The sequence below is a fragment of the Rhopalosiphum maidis genome, chromosome 2, assembly GCF_003676215.2.
Source record: "Rhopalosiphum maidis isolate BTI-1 chromosome 2, ASM367621v3, whole genome shotgun sequence".
Classification (NCBI taxonomy): Eukaryota; Metazoa; Arthropoda; class Insecta; order Hemiptera; family Aphididae; genus Rhopalosiphum; species Rhopalosiphum maidis.
In genome coordinates, this window is record NC_040878.1 from 37,809,236 (window position 1) to 37,828,387 (window position 19,152).

The 19,152-nt window shown below is 26.2% G+C and overlaps 3 protein-coding genes across 4 annotated transcripts; 2 read left to right on the top strand and 1 right to left on the bottom strand.

Moving 5' to 3' along the window:
* Positions 1 to 267: 267 nt before the first annotated feature.
* LOC113551522 (tRNA (guanine-N(7)-)-methyltransferase) lies at positions 268 to 1,894 on the bottom strand. Of its 2 annotated transcripts, none has more exons than XM_026953803.1 (7): positions 1,766 to 1,894; positions 1,345 to 1,538; positions 1,141 to 1,265; positions 895 to 1,079; positions 719 to 832; positions 562 to 663; positions 268 to 501 (listed from the first exon to the last, which is right to left on the bottom strand). In XM_026953803.1, exons 2-7 carry the CDS (start codon positions 1,467 to 1,469, stop codon positions 382 to 384), a joined length of 771 nt encoding a protein of 256 aa, XP_026809604.1. In that variant the 5' UTR covers positions 1,470 to 1,538; positions 1,766 to 1,894; the 3' UTR covers positions 268 to 381. The 2 variants fall into 2 exon arrangements, with proteins under 2 accessions (XP_026809604.1, XP_026809603.1); XM_026953802.1 differs by lacking the exon at positions 1,766 to 1,894 and adding an exon at positions 1,605 to 1,644.
* Positions 1,895 to 4,949: 3,055 nt separating this feature from the next.
* On the top strand, positions 4,950 to 7,367 carry LOC113551521 (farnesol dehydrogenase-like). Its single transcript, XM_026953801.1, has 6 exons — positions 4,950 to 5,221; positions 5,864 to 6,041; positions 6,116 to 6,242; positions 6,406 to 6,535; positions 6,655 to 6,816; positions 7,197 to 7,367. Exons 1-6 carry the CDS (start codon positions 5,090 to 5,092, stop codon positions 7,287 to 7,289), a joined length of 822 nt encoding a protein of 273 aa, XP_026809602.1. The 5' UTR covers positions 4,950 to 5,089; the 3' UTR covers positions 7,290 to 7,367.
* A 4,977-nt stretch (positions 7,368 to 12,344) lies between these two features.
* Positions 12,345 to 17,689, top strand: LOC113551523. The gene is made up of 4 exons (XM_026953804.1): positions 12,345 to 12,703; positions 13,386 to 13,583; positions 17,159 to 17,301; positions 17,388 to 17,689. The coding sequence occupies exons 1-4, from the start codon at positions 12,626 to 12,628 to the stop codon at positions 17,497 to 17,499; spliced, it is 531 nt and encodes a 176-aa protein (XP_026809605.1). The 5' UTR covers positions 12,345 to 12,625; the 3' UTR covers positions 17,500 to 17,689.
* The last annotated feature ends 1,463 nt before the right edge of the window (positions 17,690 to 19,152 follow it).

The following is a 19,152-nucleotide window of genomic DNA, read 5'->3' on the forward strand; positions in this document are numbered from 1 at the left end:
TACATGTTAAAAATGGTTCTTTTAACTCTAAAAATGATTTAATTACTATTATTTAAAAATAAAGAAATAACATTCCCAGTATGTTCCTATAAATGGAACGAGTTTCTTTGAAGTTTGAATGTTTTCCTTCCAAGCACTGGTATATACATAATATACTATACATATATTCCCATTTGTAACTTATTTTCTTTTGCTGTAAGCCCGGAACTTTTATGTCCTAAGAAAATAACACATTAAATTCATTGCTGAGAAAATAATACTAACATGTTAATTTTTGGATAATTTGTTTATTCTATAAAAAAAAAAAAAAAATAATTTTTGTAACAAAAAAGATAAGATTCCATCAAAAATATTTTATTTTTCGTTAAATGAAATTGTAAACTATAAATCTGGATCCTTAATTCTCATAAAAACTGCTAAAAACTTGTCTCCGTTATTTCTTGTCACTTTTTTCCCTTCTTCTGAACTCTCATAAAGTTTATCAACAACAGGATCATCTTTCTACAAACAAAATTTAGTTATATAGTTGCAACTTAACAAGTTTTATCTGTATAAAATTACCAAGTCATCATCTTCTACACGTTTAAATAGACCATGTTCAGAGAAATGCTTAACCATCCATTCATGCAAATCTTTTACATCTGTAACTGTATACACTAGTGCCTAAAAAAAAATAAGTAAACAAGACAATTCAAATAAATTATTGTTAGAAACATACTTCCTCAGCCAATACATAAGCGTACTCCGACAATGTAGTGTCATTAATGATTCTCCACTTGTGTTTAGATTTTTTGAAATGGGGGTCTGGGTAAAGAAAAAACATCTTTTTTATCTAAAAAAAATAACTGTTTTAGTACCTACCACAATAATCATGAATTCAATTAGGTAACTTACTTGGCCTTTTTTAAAAAAATTTGGTAAATATTTGATTGCATTTGTTCTTATACATGCTATATTATCATAGCAGTTGGGTTGATTGGCCCTAAGTGCTTTGATCCTCTCAATGACATATTGAGATACTTTTACTCTTATCTCCATTCCAAGAATCATTGAATCCGTAAACATGGGTGACAAAGTGACTAAAATATTATTTAACATAAATTGAATAAATTGTTTAATTAATCAAACTAATTAACTTACCTAAAAGACCACCATAACCACATCCAATGTCCAACATTTCGACACGTTTGTTGTAAATTTTGGATTTTTCATTTGTTATATCCGGGTATAGTGTTGACCAATCGTAAGTCTCTGGGCAACTAGGACTATTTAAAAAGAAATATTTTTAATTATTACTGAAATGATAATGTAATATTTCTATTTGAAAAACAGAATTATATTTACTAATCAAAATCGTGATCAGCGATAGGATTTGAATGTGCTCTTTGCCTGTAGTACTTTTTTTGAGGCAAAGATAATTCTTGCTTCTCTGTCTCGACTTCGTTTAATGGTCGTTTTAGTTTCTCCATAGTTTTTCCAAAACAACAGTAGTACAGAAGTTTTAATTTAAACTTTTATTCAAACATGGGTATAGGTATCTATAGAATAGAATAACATCATGAAGAAAAAATCTATAATTTACAAAACTTAATAACTTTGCTGACCAATCAACTAGAATACAAATTTATTTTGGCTGTTACTAACTATTATATTTTTATGCTAAAATTATTAATTAATATAATATGCATAAATCTGTGATTGAATAAGAGTGATTTTTAAAAGTTTAAATAACATAATATTATAACAACATTAACAACGTGCTTACGTGTGTGATAGTGTGTAACTGTGAAGTTGGAAACCATTATCTACTGATTCCACATAATTATCATATACTCACTATCATAAGTATTATAATCTAAGGATTCACTGTGAGTACATATGTAGTTTGAAAATTGCCTATATTAAACTCCTTTAAAATGGTATCAGTTACAAATCGCCTCACAATATCGATAGACGGCAAGTTTTATTTTTAGAATCAATCTTCATAAATACTTATTGAAATTAATAGTGTTGCTTAAATTAAGAAATTGGATTTAAATTCTTTGGGAGGGGGGGGGGGGTCAAACTAGTCTTGATGTTTCAATGAGGAAGGGTGGTGGTCGTCACATAACTTATTAAGGTTCCCGTGGAAAAAAATTAAATTTTCAATGGTGTCTATGCTGATGCATTTCAGTTTTTCAGTTGCTGATGTCAACATGTTTAAATTATCCAGGTCAATAGTAAAGCAGCAATACTACTGCAGTATATATACTATACCTAATAAAATAACGTCCTGAGTCACTAATTCATCTATTCCATCATCGCCTAGCCTCAACCACTGAAACTATGAGTATGTAATTTGGTCAGTAGGTATTTTCGATTTATTTTTTTAAATTCATCCTATGAGGGAGTTAAAAAGTGTAAAAAGGGGTAAAAATAGAAAACGTTAATTTTTTTTTTTAATTAACATGCATATTTTTTAATACAAATAATAAAATATCTTTTACCTTAGTATGTGTTTTTTATTTAACGGAGTTCAAGGAAAGCCAAGAAGGGTAAATCATCCATGGGCATTTAATTTGTCACGGGAAACGCCATACAAGATCAGCTAATATAATATATGTATATATACAACATACAATAGGTAAGCGATAAGATTTAAAATATAAAAAATTAGGAAAACAATTTTTACTTTTTTTTCATTTTGGCATTTTAGTAGGAAGTTATCTATTCATGTGTTTTCCACATTTCATAATAACACGTTTTAACGATTAGAATTTTTAGTTCTTGTCACGTAGTTGTAATTTGTGCAAGCTATACAATATTGTGCCTTGTAAAAATAATCTTTTAACTATATTTTTATAATAGGTAATATATTATATTTTGTGATAATTTCAATTATCTACTGACCATTTGTTTTTGAATTACAAAAAAAAAAAAAAATCAAAAAAATCTATATTTTACGTTGGGAATGCCCAACTTAGGTTAGATTAGGTCAATATTTAAACCTCAAACGCTCACAAAAAAAAATTACAATAAATACAAAAAATTTCAAATGTTTATAAATGTAACATACAATAAAGAGTCTGAGTATTTTGAAATAATGTACATATGATGTCTAGAAAATTTTAACATAAATGTTTGGTAAAAATGTAAGTCTTTACTATTTTTAAATTTTGAATTACCAACTAATACATTAATTATTATAAAATAAAACCAAAACATTTATTGAAGGTATTCTCATACAAAAAAAAAATCACTGATTTTATAAACTCTTTTGATTGTTATCGATAATATATGAGTTCATTTTAAAAACTGCAAAAACGTGCATTTACTCACAAATCCATTTTTTGATAAAAAGTTGTCTCGTATGTTGTCCTGTTACTTTAAAATAAATATCAAACGATATTGTGCTTTTTTTATTTTATTTAATCGTATTTTTAAAAATCAATGAATTCAACTGATTTAAGTTTTTGACCAGAAAAAACAAAAGGGCTCTTTTACATTCTTAAATCTAAGAAAATAATATATAGTTAATAAGTAATAATTTTCATCAATTATTTAATAGTATTATTTTGATTGGTGAATCACAGCATAGGCCATAAATGTATTTGAAAAGTAAAAATAAATACGAAATATTAACTCAATATCAGATTTATAAGTTATAACATATATCGATGCTTTTATTTAACTTTTGACAGCAAAAGAAGTTTTATTACAAAAAATTATTAAGAATTCTTAATCACTAAATAATGCACTTGCTACGTTATTTATAGGTTTGGAGTGTATCTCAAATATTTTTATAAGGTCATTTTTAATAATGGATGTATTAAATTAAAATTCAATCATTGCGTTCAAAAATTAATACAAATAAGATGAAATGTAATTTTTAGTAATACGCTATTTTTCATAATTGTTTTCAAAAACATCGTATATATAACATGCAGCCTATGATTTTGCTCAAAAAACTTCGAGTCCCTAGTACATTCGTAAAACTGAAATTTTGTTGACAGGACCTCTCAAAAGTCCTTAATTTACGCCGAGATAATCCATGCTTCCGAGGCGGTGGTTTAAAAAACGCAATCTTCCATTGATAAGATTTTAAATTACTCTCCATAGTCCATACTTAATATTTTAGATTATTTTAATTTTAATATACACATGTGCCATCCAAATACTATCCGGTATCAAAGATTGATTTTTTATAGAAAATAAAAGTAGCTGTATTCGTAAGTTCGTAATGGTAAAAACTGTTAAAAATTTCCAAGTCTTTACGGCTTACGATTAATATTTTGATGTGAAACATCTAATGGCGCGGTACGGTAGTGAGACCGACTGTTGCGTGGCGACGCCCCACTCGTAGCTCATCGGCTCAATTCGCCAAAGTTCGGCAAAAAATTAATAAAAATAAAAATTTAAAAAAAAAATAATAATTATTATAATAATAATTTTCAACATTATTACAAAAATAAAATTGTTGATGTTTCACATCTGCCAGGCGTCCTGCGACGGCTCAGTTTTTGGAATTAAAATGTAATAACTTAAATCGTTTAAAGAATGATCATTAATATTATTCGTTTAAATATTTTATTTTGTCAAAATTAGTATTTTAAATGTGTACTTTTATATAGAAAATTATATTTATAGAAACTTAATGCAATAAAACAACTTATATATTATTAAATTATCCAGATATTTTTACATTTTTACTAAGTATGAAAATGTATCGCTACATTATATTTTTAGTGGGTAATGGTAAATATATTATTTTAGTCGTTTATAGATTATAGTCGATTATAGATAAAATTATAATTTATTACTTCGGCATGACAGCATATTGCATAACAAATATTATATATATATATATATATGTATAACACTTGTACTTATTTTGCAGCCTTGTAGGTAATTATCTAAATCCTATAAACTACATGATTGTAATTTTAATAGATTAAATTAATAATATTGTATCAAACGTTGTAACAAAAAGTTATACTTAAACTATATGTACTGTATTTGTAGTCATTGAATTTTTATATTGTTTGTTAACATAAATATATACCTAATTAAATCAATATTTTAATGTCATTCGCTTAAAAGTGTTTTAATTATGGAACAGTGGAAAGCCAAAGTAGCAATAATAACTGGCGCCAGTGCTGGAATCGGTGAGGCAATTGTTGTCAAGTTGGTTAAGTATGGCGTTCATGTTGTAGCGCTCGCTAGAAGAGAAGATAAACTTAAGGTTATATATACAATATATACTCAGAATCTTACATTTTTTTTAAATAATAAGAACCATATTAATCGTATATGATAATGTGAATACATTTTATTATAATTTACTATCACTATTATATTCTACATTTATATAAAAATATAAATAATAATAATTGTAATATTTTCCCCTGTGCTGACCATATTTTTCTAAGACTAAAAACCTATTTAGTTTTGACAGTGTTTACCACATGTGTCGTTTCAAAGAAAAAAAGGATAAAAAATTAAGAAGTTATATATACATAAAAAAAACAACCAAAATAAACAAAAAACAAATACTTTCAAATTTCATGTTCTAAACCGTAGTAACTCGACATAAATTTCCATTGCACTATGCTAGATTTTGAGTAAAAAATATAAGTGAATGTCTGAACCTTGATTATGAGTTATGACTAATGACTAAATATGAATTGAAAAAATGTTTAACTACTATTTTTGATAAAAATCCTACGATAAAAAAGCATTTAAAAGTTAAATTATTTTTTTATCAATATTTTATTGAAAACTGATAAATCATAAATATTTAAAAATTTATTATATTTTTACTAATTATAAACCTGAAAAATAAAAAAAACATTTTGTAAAAATAATTTTATAATAATTATTAAAGGAATTAGCAGAAAGGCTAAATGGGAAAGGAAATGATTATGGAAAAATATACATAAAAGTTTGCGATGTGACAGACGAACAAGCTGTAAAAAATGTATTTTTTTGGGTCGATTCTACACTAGGAGGTGTTAGCATTTTAATTAATAATGCCGGAACCGTTATATTATCAAGCCTTCTAAGTGAGAAATAATATATTTATATTTACTTGATCTCTTTTTATTATACATTTTACATTATCAATTGATTTAATAAGATGGAAAACTGGGAGATTGGCAAGATATGATGAATTTAAATGTTATGGCGTTAAATGTTTGCTCAAGGGAAGCTTATCAATCAATGACGAGAAATAAAATCGATGGTCATATTATTCAAGTGAGCAGGTATAGCTATTATGTTAAAAATGATAATTTATTATGATTAATATTAATATTTTGTGATAACACATGTAAAAAATATTTAATACAAATGTTCTAAGCTAAAAAAATAATAATTACCAAGTCATTATTTATTATTTTATATTACTTTTATACTTATATAATACAGTACTGCTGGTCATAATATAATTCCATACTTTTCAATGAAAATGTACAATGCTACAAAACACGCAGTCAGGGTTTTATGCGAGGGACTTCGTCATGAACTACAGTTAGTAGGCTCAAAAATCAAAGTTTCTGTATGTAAAATTTTAAACAATTTAATACAGTCTTATAATCGATGAGTCGGTATTAACTTTAACAAACAATTTTTTTATCACATTTATAAAATATGTATTTTAATATTTTAACTTTTAAGAGCATAAGTCCAGGAGCAGTTTCAACAGACCTTTTAATAAATATGTTTGAACGTATTAAAGAACCAAATTCAACAGTTCAACTAAATAACATAAACGCACTTGAAACTGAAGATGTTGCTAACACAGTCATAAGTATTTTAGCTACTCCGCCAAGTGTACTAGTAAGTTATTTTACTAGATATTTACACTATTCATGTAATTATTACTAACAATAGGTAATATAATATCCAATTTTCAAATAAAAGTAATTATTAAGTATCAATAAAAAATGACATAATAATATCAGTTTTAAGTTTCTCATACTTTTGACAATCATAGACTAACAATATTACTTATTAGTATAATATTATTTTATTTTTATTTTAAAGTTTCCTATACATTGTTATTTACATAAAAACTAAGCAGTTACCTATTTCCCATTAGTAATTGTACATTTTTGCATACAAAGTTGCTTTACTAAAATAATTAAAATTTAATTAAGGATATTTAACATAAAAATTATAGTATTAGTGTTCTTCATCACATTCGTATTTATTATTAGATAGCTGAAATTACTATCGTGGCTAATGGATCAACAATACAACCACATGTCCAACCATCGCCTGCAGTTGTGGAAAACTTATTAAAATCATAAAAATATGTATCTTAATTACAAATATTTATCAGCTATCTTATAATATTATAATACGTAATAATTAAAAAAATAAGATAATGCAATGTGTTTTTTTTAAATTATTTATATATGATGCCATTATTGGCTCAAGTTTAGTAATAAGCTACTTATGGTAATCATATCACTAATATATAATAATCACATTATAGAATTAAAGGTTCTTAATAACTATTATACTATAAACAAGTTACGTACCAAGTGTATACTATTTAAACATAGGCTGCAACCGGCTAACTGATAATGCATAAAGCATAAAGTGAAATGCTTATTTTTTACGAAACAGATCTAATTCAAATATTCCAACCTTGTTTTTTAATCTCAGAATCCCAAGTGAATTATTTTGACCATAATTATGTTTAGTGGGTATTGATATGGAAAGAGAGACATGTAAATGAAAATGAACGTGAAATGCACAACTGGTATACTGATTCAGAAATATAAGGAGCGCAATTGGTACACTGACTTTAAATAAAAATTTGGGTGCAATTGGCCATGCCTGAATATGGGAATAGCGGTGATACTTGTTTAGTTGTTTACACACAGTACACAGTTTTTTACCTGAAAAATGACTACTCTTTTGCTTATAATTATTAAATCTCATTCCCGATTTAGATTAAAAATAAGTCAATACTTGACGAAATAACGAGTGCATAATGATAAAAGAATCACCCTGTATATACTGCAGTATCTAAGTCAAAATTATCGATTATTAATAATACATTATATTACATCGACTTTAATAAAAAACGAGTAAAATTTAATTAACTGTTATATGTTTGCTTTTTTCGCAAGCGATGAAACTATTGCCTAACACAGTAAGTCAGTAACACAGAAAATATGAGCGTGAAATGTTTATAGTTTTTATTTCATATTATACCTATCCTAGTCTTATATAGTTATACATAGTGAAAGTGGAAAGATCATAATAATATTTTACTAGAGCCCGAAGGTTTCACGATCATATTGTACTTATAACACAAGCTCAAGTAATAGTCGTACGAGAACGAGAGCAACAGGTCATTGCAGATAATAATATAATAAATATTACAGTTTAGTAGATTGGTTGATAGACTTAGATTGCATGTGGATTATACTATCATAGATCATAATATTATTGTCTGATATCTAAAAACTGAAGGCAACGCATATATATTGCATTATATTAATATATCGTATACAAATACTCGCTTAACCTTCACTTTTCGAGAATTACCCCATTACGCGAATCATACTACTATTATAATATTACCTCGTGGTCACGCTATTCTCATTGAAACCGAAATTTAAACAATAAGTCCACAGCAATTATTATACGAGTATAATGATAATATATGTCCTAATGTGCGTTTAAAAACGTGATTTAATCTTTTTTTCTCCACTATATTATTACTGCGAATCCGAATTAATTACTTACATTATAGCCTATACGCGCACAAATATTAAATTATATGGACCATGGTAATATTGGTAACATAGATTTAAGGTTATAACTATTTATTTATATATTATGTAACCTATACATGACGTAGGTATTTATCTTTCTATAACTGACTGGTGAAAATTATTTTTAGTGGCCTCAGAGATTATTATTAGTTTAGGCGCATTATTGATCAGGCATGTTATTTTTTAATTTTCCTAAATATAGGTCATATCTTCTTAGTGACCAAGTAACCAAAAGTATAAAAAGTTTTAATTAAATGTACCTACTGGTAGACGCAGACATGTATGTACATTGATGGTTGAAAAAAATATTGCCGATCATGTGCTAAAACTTTTGTTTAACGCCTTAATTTATGTATTTTTTTTAAATGTAGACCGAAATACGGTAAGTCGGTAGATTGAACCCATTTTATCCAAAACTATAGCATAATATATTATTTTATTTATTATAATATAATTTCATATTATATTATTATTTATTGCCATAAACTTATAACTACTTATAACTTGTAATTTATTGTTAATAAATGATCAATGCTCAGGAATCGGATAATGTTATGAATAGGTTCATGGTATAATTAATGGTATTCTAATTAATAAAATCTTAAAATTAGTCTGAACATTATTTTCGTACAGAAAATATCAAAATAGTACTTAAGTATAATGATGAACATAAGTGTCATAATATATATGACCAGTAGTGTAGATACAATTTTTTTACTGGGGGAGGGTTAAAGTATATATATATATATGATTACAATTTAAACTAAATGTCATTTTTATTGTATTCAGAATTGACATTAGTTAATAGTGGTATTATTAGTTTATAATAGTATTTCATAAAATAAAGTCCACTCGAAAAGTATGTTTTTAATTATCAAATTTATTTATTACCAAAGAACCAAGTGTCTGACCATTTATTTCACCTTCAGATAGATTTGGAAAAGCAACATAAAGTTTACAAAATGCTTGTCTGTCTAATTTGTTCAATATCAAAAATCAAGTGTATAATTTAAGAAAAAAAATCTTGAAACACCGTTTGTTAATACCAAAAAAGCATCAATATCTTTCTTACAAATTGGATTAAGGTCCCTAAATACAATTCCAGAGAAATTATTAGTTTGTTATAATTATACAAATTTTAAATTAAAATTAAAAAATTGATATATATATATATATATTACTATTTACAAATTTCTTATTATAGGTATTCAACTTTTTTAAGCGGAACTCTGTTTGATTTTTTAAGTTTTTTTTCTTAATGTCATTAAATTTTATTATTATTATTAATCCACTGTATTTATACACTGACTAATAAGTACTCTTACTCCACGACACGAGGTTTTTCCTCAGTGTGGAGTAACTTTTGGTAATATTTCTCATATACTGTATATTATTTATATCTTCTTGTTGCTGGAATAAATAAAATTATTATTATTATAAGTGTTCAATTTTACTTAAGAGGACATTATGCCCATAAGTGTTGTCTCTGTCTTACTAATGTAGATCATAGTAAATTTACCTATTATCAATTTTAAAGGTAAGAATATTATCTAGAAAATGTCATATGCTTTTATAGATATTATCATTTTAAGGTGAGTTATAGCTTTGTAAAATATTACAACTTTAAAATATTCATATTATATTTAATTTCAAAATGAGATTGAAAAAAAATGAATAAATTTCGAATTCAAAAATAGCAATAATCAATATTACTGTTTGGATATTTTAAATGTTTCGATGAAGGTATGATATAAACGTATAAACTATAAAACAAATCTTTTTTATCTAAACATCTACTTAATTATTTTTCAAGGAATTATTTAATAGTTATATCACTTATATATCGTATATAATATACATATACAAGATAACATTGATCCGATAATTTTCTATTGTATTCAGTAAAAGGTAAAAAATATTGTTCTTTATTAGGTTTTCCAACCTTGTTTTGTAGGATAATATTATCTAAAAAATTATGTTCCGCCAAAAGGACTCACTATCGCGATTGATATTATCAATGTATAATATATTTATATATAGTATATACATGGTAGTTCTTTATGGTTATTATGTTATAGTTATACAAACGTCAAATATTGAAACACTGCTACAATATCCTATTTTTACATTTGTATATAATTTATAAACGAGATTCTTAGAATAAATTTAAATATATTATGTATAACAAAAACGTAAGCGTTATTAAACTCAGTGACGTAAGTATATTATTAGTGCGTATGCCGTTTAGTGTATTATAGGTACTAGTTTATATATTAACATTATTGACTATGAACTATTATAGTCGAGTAGATGATCTAAGGAACCGTGGATATAGTTCAACTATTCATCATTTTTACTAGGTATCTACATAAATAATTTAAGACATAAATATGACTAATTTAAGATTGTTTTGTCATTTTAAAATAGATTATAGTTTATAAAATACACAGACAGTATACCTACCTATATTACATAATATTCAACTAAAAAATCCTATTTTAGAAAGCATTGATGTGGCGAACCATTTATATGTAAGCTAATATTTAGACGTTTAGTAATTTAAAGAAAATATTATACATTTTAAACTTATAACTTATGTCTTGTATAAATTATAAATATAAGACTGAAGACATTAAATATATTAATATGAATATTGCAGTTTTATATGGTATTACCACAATACCACATATAGGCATAGATAGATATACATTTAATCCTAGATGAATAATTTGATTACTAGTATAGTACCACTTGTCTGCATAGTTTTAGCCAATAGTTAATTAATACGATAAAATATTATTTACTCAAGTTATACATATAGTCTATAATTATTCAACTACATATAATGACGTCAATTTAGTATTTTATATACCTGACAGTAGGTACCTATTTAATATTATTAATTTAAGCTAACTCTATAGGTATGCTAAAATTGAGTTAGTTTAACTAAATTTCCCGTTAACTAACATTATTTGGTAAATATTTTTTCCATCATGTATTGTGTAATGACTATAATATATCATGTATGTTTGTACACAGTCGCATATACATATAGCCTAGAAGTCTATACCTACAATATTTATATCTATAATATTTATGCCCGTTACGCGTTATATAATAATATGATATAAAATTATGTTTCGTCTACAATGTCTACATAATACTTTATATATATATATTATCACGAGCGTATCATATGTATTATTACCTGGTTAGAAGTGTTCGACTCACACGCACGACATCCCGACCCCCAGCCAACGTGTATACAATAAACCAAATATATATACTCGTATTTTAATACATTAAATAGGTATGTACTATGTATATGTATAATGGTGTGTAACAACAATCGTCGAACGAAAAAAACCCGTACATGGTCATATGACACACACGCACACACAATCATATTATATTACGAGTATACGCCGCCTTTTTGCAGAGGCTGACACCAATGTTTCCCTCACGCGTATACGCGTGTCGCAAGACCTTTCCCGCTGCTGCTGCAGTGGAATAGCGCCGAACAGGTCTTGTGTAACGGAGGTGCACATTTTAATCGGTATATGATTTACTAACCTCTTCGCTGCGGGACCGCGACTTGACGGGCACACATGAACGCCAGTCGTGTCTAGCTGTTTTTCGCGTAGGTACACACCGAGAACATAAATAGTATTATGATGTTATAATCAAATGCCACGACGAATAATCTACCGCAGAAAACAATTTCATTCGAATACCATAAACTTCTAAAAATATATACACTATATCATAGTATTATAAATCATAATATTATAATAGGATCTATCTAATATATTATTATAAATACGCGAATATTTTGAATACGGCGCGGGAATAAAATGTCTTTAAAAACGATAATCACCGTTGTAGCGGTAGTGGTGATGTGCTGCAAGACTACTAACGGAGCTTTGAAACAGGTAAAACCCACATAAATATACCTTAATCGTATATTTTATACATATATTTATTGTTATAGGTATATACCTAGGTATTATAATTATATCACTATTGATCAGTATGATATTTTTCTAACTAAAAGTTGGTTTGAATACTTGTAGGAATACCTATATATTGTACACACTATACACGTGTTATTATTTAAAATTGTTATATGTATATCAACATTATTGAAACAACTACAAAAAAAAAAATAAAATAAAAATATATAAATAAATAAATATATATTTTATAGTAGGCACAAAAGTTGTATAGGTCAACCATTTATACGGTTCTTATTCGTTTACATTACCTTATTTCACATGTAGATACAGATAATTTACATATTTAACTAATAATATTATACGGGATAAAAATTAACTCTTAATTTAACAGAAATTCTGTATGTCAATACATCTGTCCTGAATTTTTAAAAATGAGATTTAGCTGACAACATCGTAAAACTCCAAAGAGAATTGAGGAGATTCATTGTAATGTGTAATTGTACATCATAGAATTTTTTATGATGGTGCAGTATTGCAGTGTGTAAATAAAAATAATATTATATGTACTGGTTGCAGCCTGCATTTATATGAGTTTCTAAATATTATATACTTATACCTTAGTCTGTATTGATCATGTGATTTTTTCTTCTTTGCACAGAGACAAGCATATTATAACGGTTATTCCGACGAACACATTCAGAACCACAAAGATGAGAGTCACCAAGATCTGAGTAAAGTACCTGGCACACCGGGAGTGGACTACCCAATTTACCACGCGGTTCCTGAGACGAATTTCAACTGCAAAGACGTACCGTACGCACCAGGCATGTACGCCAACGTGGAAACAGGATGCCAGGTATAATACTTATTAATTATAATTTAAAAAATATAAGGGAATACCTGACTTGATGTATCAACGAGTAATGACAATTATATAGGTTTGAGATGTGTGAAATTTAAATATATATGTTTAAATTATAGGTTAGGTTAGGTTTAAATATATGTATATATAAATATATAGTTATTTTTTTTATATTATTATTTATCAAGTTTTTTACTTTTTTTTATTAATAACACGCATTTTTTAATTTTCTTTCAAAAGCACAATATTTTAATATTATTACAAAATGTTTGTATACCTAATATAAAATTTGAATTTTGAATGAGTAAGTAGTAACTGTAGTGATAGTAGTAAGTAGTAACTAGTAAGTATTTAAAGTTTTGTGGAGCGGGGTGAAGTGGTATAGAGATCTCTGCAAACATAATAAATGTATCAAAAAAAAAAAAAAAAATACCTAATAAAAATGTTTTTTTTTGTAATTGTTTTAAATTTTGTAAGAAATAATAATTTCTAAAACATTCATAAATTTTAAGATAACGGGTGTTTACTAATAAACAATAGTTCACCTGTAAAAGTATAAAATAAACATGTAAGCATAAGATAGGTTTTTATAATATATATATAGTTTCTACCTACATAATGTAATCTTTAATCAATATCTGCATGCTTTTATACTTGGATAACTTGGATAAATACTTACTTATATCAAAATTCGACACATAATTGATAATAGGTATATAATTAATAGTGAACGAGATAAAAACATTATGTTATTATAATAATATTAATTTATTCTTGTTGAGTAATTGAAATTTGGCAATAAACATACAGAGATATAGCTGAAATCTTGTAAATAAATGAGAAATGCAACTTTTCATCGTCACGCATTACCTTGTTATTACGATAAGAGAACGTCTTTTAAGTATTGAAAAGAAAAGTATATTTACATAATAATTTAACCTCGAAATAATCAAGTAATCATATTTTTTCCTTAAACCGAAATGATCAAATATTCTTTAAAAATAATTTATTTTTAAATAACTTAATATATTGTAGTATGGTACATTGTGATTGTAAATATAGATAAATATATTATAAGCAAAAACATTAATTTAAACCAATGACTAAACTATAATTAAAAAGGTATTATTATTACTATACTGTAGCTAAATTTAGTCACTAATTCACCGAGTTTGTATGTGACGAAATATTTATCATACCTACCTTCTATCAGTTCTATCTATACTTAAAATGATGAAACAAATTAACATTATACATTAGTACATAACTATATTATTACCATTAGCTGTACTTTGTCGTCTGTGCCGTAAGTCGGAACAGGTTGTCAAGTTATATCATTTAAGTGAAACGTGAAAGTCTAACAAATGTATAACATAACACATATTATTATGACAAGTTAGTATTACCGCAATATGTCACCAAATACAATTCATTAATAATGACGATAATAATTTATTAGAATAATTAAAAATGTACCAAACTAACAATATACCCCCTGAGACTTATCACTGGTGCTCCATGGAACATAACAAATGTAGCACTCCATAATGACCTAAACATTCAAACAGTAAATGAGCTTGCATAAGGCCACTACAACATTTTTCATTCCAAACTAAACAAACATATAAACCCCTTTATTAAAAACATGTCCTCTTTCACATTACCACATATTACTCGTCGATAAAAAAAAAAATAAAAAATGAAATTCTGAGGTTCTGTTAATGAATGGGTCTCCTCTTCATGTGATTCATATTTGTATATACTTTTTATGCTATGTTATCATTATTACTTATTATTTCATTTTGTAAACAGATTGAATATTAAAAAAATAATAACTCCCAAGTATAAAGCAAGAATAGAAATACAAAAATACCAAAATATCTCCTTATAAAGTTATAAGTGATTAATTGTATCTAATAATTAGAGCATTATTTGACATTATTAATACAGAAATAATACATTGCAAATTAGGCTTACAGATATTTTTTTTTTACGTGATATGAAAAATAAATTTAAAAATTAAATATAGGTAGGTAAAACATTTCCTGTGCATTGGACGGTTAGATTTTTAATATTATATTTTTTATATATAAAAGCATATTTTAATTTAAAATAATTTCGATTATTTTAAAATTTTTTATCATTAATAACTTATTCAAAAAATGTAAATACCTATTAAAAATCTTACTGGTCAATGCACAGGAAATATTCTATATAAAATATATAATACGTGCCTTTGCTCTAAACTGAACCAGAGTCAAACTCGTGTAAATACGTAATATCTTAAATTCTATGTTATGTGAAATCAGAGAAAAAACAAATACTTGTATTGTGGCCTCCTAAGTAAAAGTGTCAGGTAGGTTGGTAATAGCCAATAGGTAAGATGGTATAGCTGTATGGGCTCATGTATCATATATTATAATAAATAATAATTAATATTCAGTGGCGGTTTTGGTTGTATTTTTTTAGTGAGGCGAATTATGTATAACCCCCCCTCCCCCACTACCATAACAAAAATTAAATAGTAAGAATGGAATTCAAAAATATAAAAATTGCTATAATATAATATAATTTTAATTATATATAGTGACATACACATATGTATTACAACAATAACAATTGATTGTTTATTTTTTTGTTGAACGTGCCGCACTGCCGCAGTACCATTAGCCGTGGCTGCGGGTTGACACTGACTATAATAGTAAATCTATTTTCAGTACGCAAAGGCGATGACAAAACGTGCCTCACTATGATTATTGCGCATGCGTAGTTCTACTTAATTAACCAGTCGCGTGCATTCGCGTACATACGCGTTGTGTGTGTAATTTGTGTACACAAGTACAAAATCAGAGGCGACGTAAAACGGCGCCTCTCTGACGTCATTTGAAATACGCTGAAATACCGTCGTTCGTTTACGTACTAATTGTTTCGTGCATTTCTTATCGGCTTATCGATATTTTTGATAATACACACGGAATGATAGGTACAATAAAATGATAAATAATAATTTAAATTAAAGTGAAACGAAGAAGCATTTTTTCTCAAACAAAGTCATAAATACGTTAAAAATTATTAACGAAATATGTTCTATTAGTGAACCAAGAAGTTCACATTTTGAGTATTATTTTATATTTACCACAAAATTTTAGATGAGGCGCCGCCTAACTTGCCTCACTCCCAAAACCGCCACTGTTAATATTGTATTTAATATTATATACCTAGCCTATCGTTTCGTTATTTGGCTTAGCTATATATTATATATATTATATTAACTATATTTTATAGTTTATAAAATTATTATAATCTATTAGTTGTACCAATTGTACCTACTGAATATCGAAATGGTCTTGTCCCTCGTGTTTATGTAATACATATTATTATGTTGTAGTCTTGTAGATTTTATACTTAGCAATAAATACCTATATAATATATTATATTCATTATGATTTATAGACCATAGGGCCATCCTTTGAGTACGAAAAAAAACTTTTAAATTGTAATTTACGAAATGTTTAATATTATTTAATTTTTCAGATTTTAGATTAAGCATTTCATTTTATATATTTTAGGCTTATCATATCTGTCACGACGGTCGTGAAGGTCATCAAGGAGCGTCTTTCTTGTGCTCCAACGGCACTTTATTCAATCAAAAGGAATTTACTTGCGATTGGTGGTACAACGTAGACTGTAGCAAGGCAACATATTATTATGAGTGAGCATTTTTTTATTCTATTTAATAAGTAATAATTTCTTCAAACATATTAATATTGAGATATATCTAACTTTTTTTACGTTTAGACTTAACACGGATGCAACAAAAAATCCATTCGCCCCAAAACCAAAGGTTCCTGAAGAACCGTACAAGCAACCATACAATAATTATTACCAGAGCCCAAAGTATTACCTATAAATGAATTTATTACCTATGGTATTTAAACACTTGTTTTTATATGTAAATAAGATGTAAATTATTTATATACATACTTATAAATTTTAAAATAATAATATTTTTATTAATTAATAAATTAATATTATATTGATATATTCAGTGTATATGTGTAGAACAATATATGACTAGACAAAAGCCTCCCTGCATCAAATGTTGGTCCCTTGTATTAAATATTTTCGCAAGCCCTATTTACAAAACTTCCAATAATACAATTTAAAATAAATGAATAAATTATCAAGACTTAAAAAGTTAAAAATAATATGCATTTTTAATTATAGAATAGGTAGGTTTTTTTTTATTACAATATTATTTGGATGATTTTGTGTATAATACTCAGTATATTGCAAAAAACTGATTAAATCTAGCCTATGGCTAGATAATTTTAGGTAATCAATGTTTAAACTTAAACTGTAGATTGACAATATATATGTGCCCAGTGGCACATATAGTATATCTATTACCACAATTATACAATCATAGCATTTAGTACTTGTACAATTGTACAGTTACACACATTACTATTCTATTTTATTTTTGATACAACAATATTTCAATAATAAGTATCAATGATACCTACTTAAATGGTTACATTTTTATCAATTTAAAACTACATAAATATATTATTTTTTTCCTAAGTAGCTTAAAATTTAAATTTAAGACAAATTTTTATAGCCACAAGTTAATTTTTATTAACTTCAATGTTTAAAGCAGTTTTAGTGACGGACAGAAAATTTCTAAGAGCATATGCAGTAAAGGTACCCACCCATTTTTATTTCTTTTTTTCAATAAAATACTATAACCTGACAGTTATGATTACAAAATATAGGTTAAATTAAAAAGTTTATATTTCAATAAATCAATAAATCACTATAGTCCATAACAGTGGTTCTTAACCGATGTTCAGTGGACTTGGTATAAGTGTTTTGTCAAAATTTTACAACGTATTTAAAATGTATATAATTACTAATGTATTTTATGGCTGTGTTGTCATTTGAAAAAGGTTAAGAACCACTGGTGCATAGAAACTAATTATTAAAGTTTATCTTTAAATTTTCTTATAACACCATGAATTACACCACGTCCTTTAAGAGTACATAAAATTGCAAATTCCAATACTTGATAATCTGTCTATGTGCCACTGGTAGTTAATTTTTAGGAACAGTTAAATAACTTAAGCTTAGAATTTAGGCTTAAATATTATGACTTTTATCTTTAAGACAGAATACATAAAAAATTATATTTTAATTTATATTTTAACCTATCATTATAATCACTTTAGCATACATTAAGTTGTTAATCACATTTTGATCTTTTCAACCGCTATGGCACAATATAAATTTAAAATATCTATAAATGATTTTATACTTAAAATTAAACATATTATTTATAAAATATAATGAGAAAATAAAATAATTATATTTTCATAAATGTGTTAAGTATTGTATTGCTTGATATGACTGATATTCTAGGTATTAAATTACCTAATTTAAGTTTCATTTTTTCATGAAATTTTAAAAATGAACATTACATCACATTTCACACGATTAAAAGGTATGTGAAGTTTTAAATACCTATATGTGAAGAGTATAAAGAGTGGTTGTTTAAATTAGTATG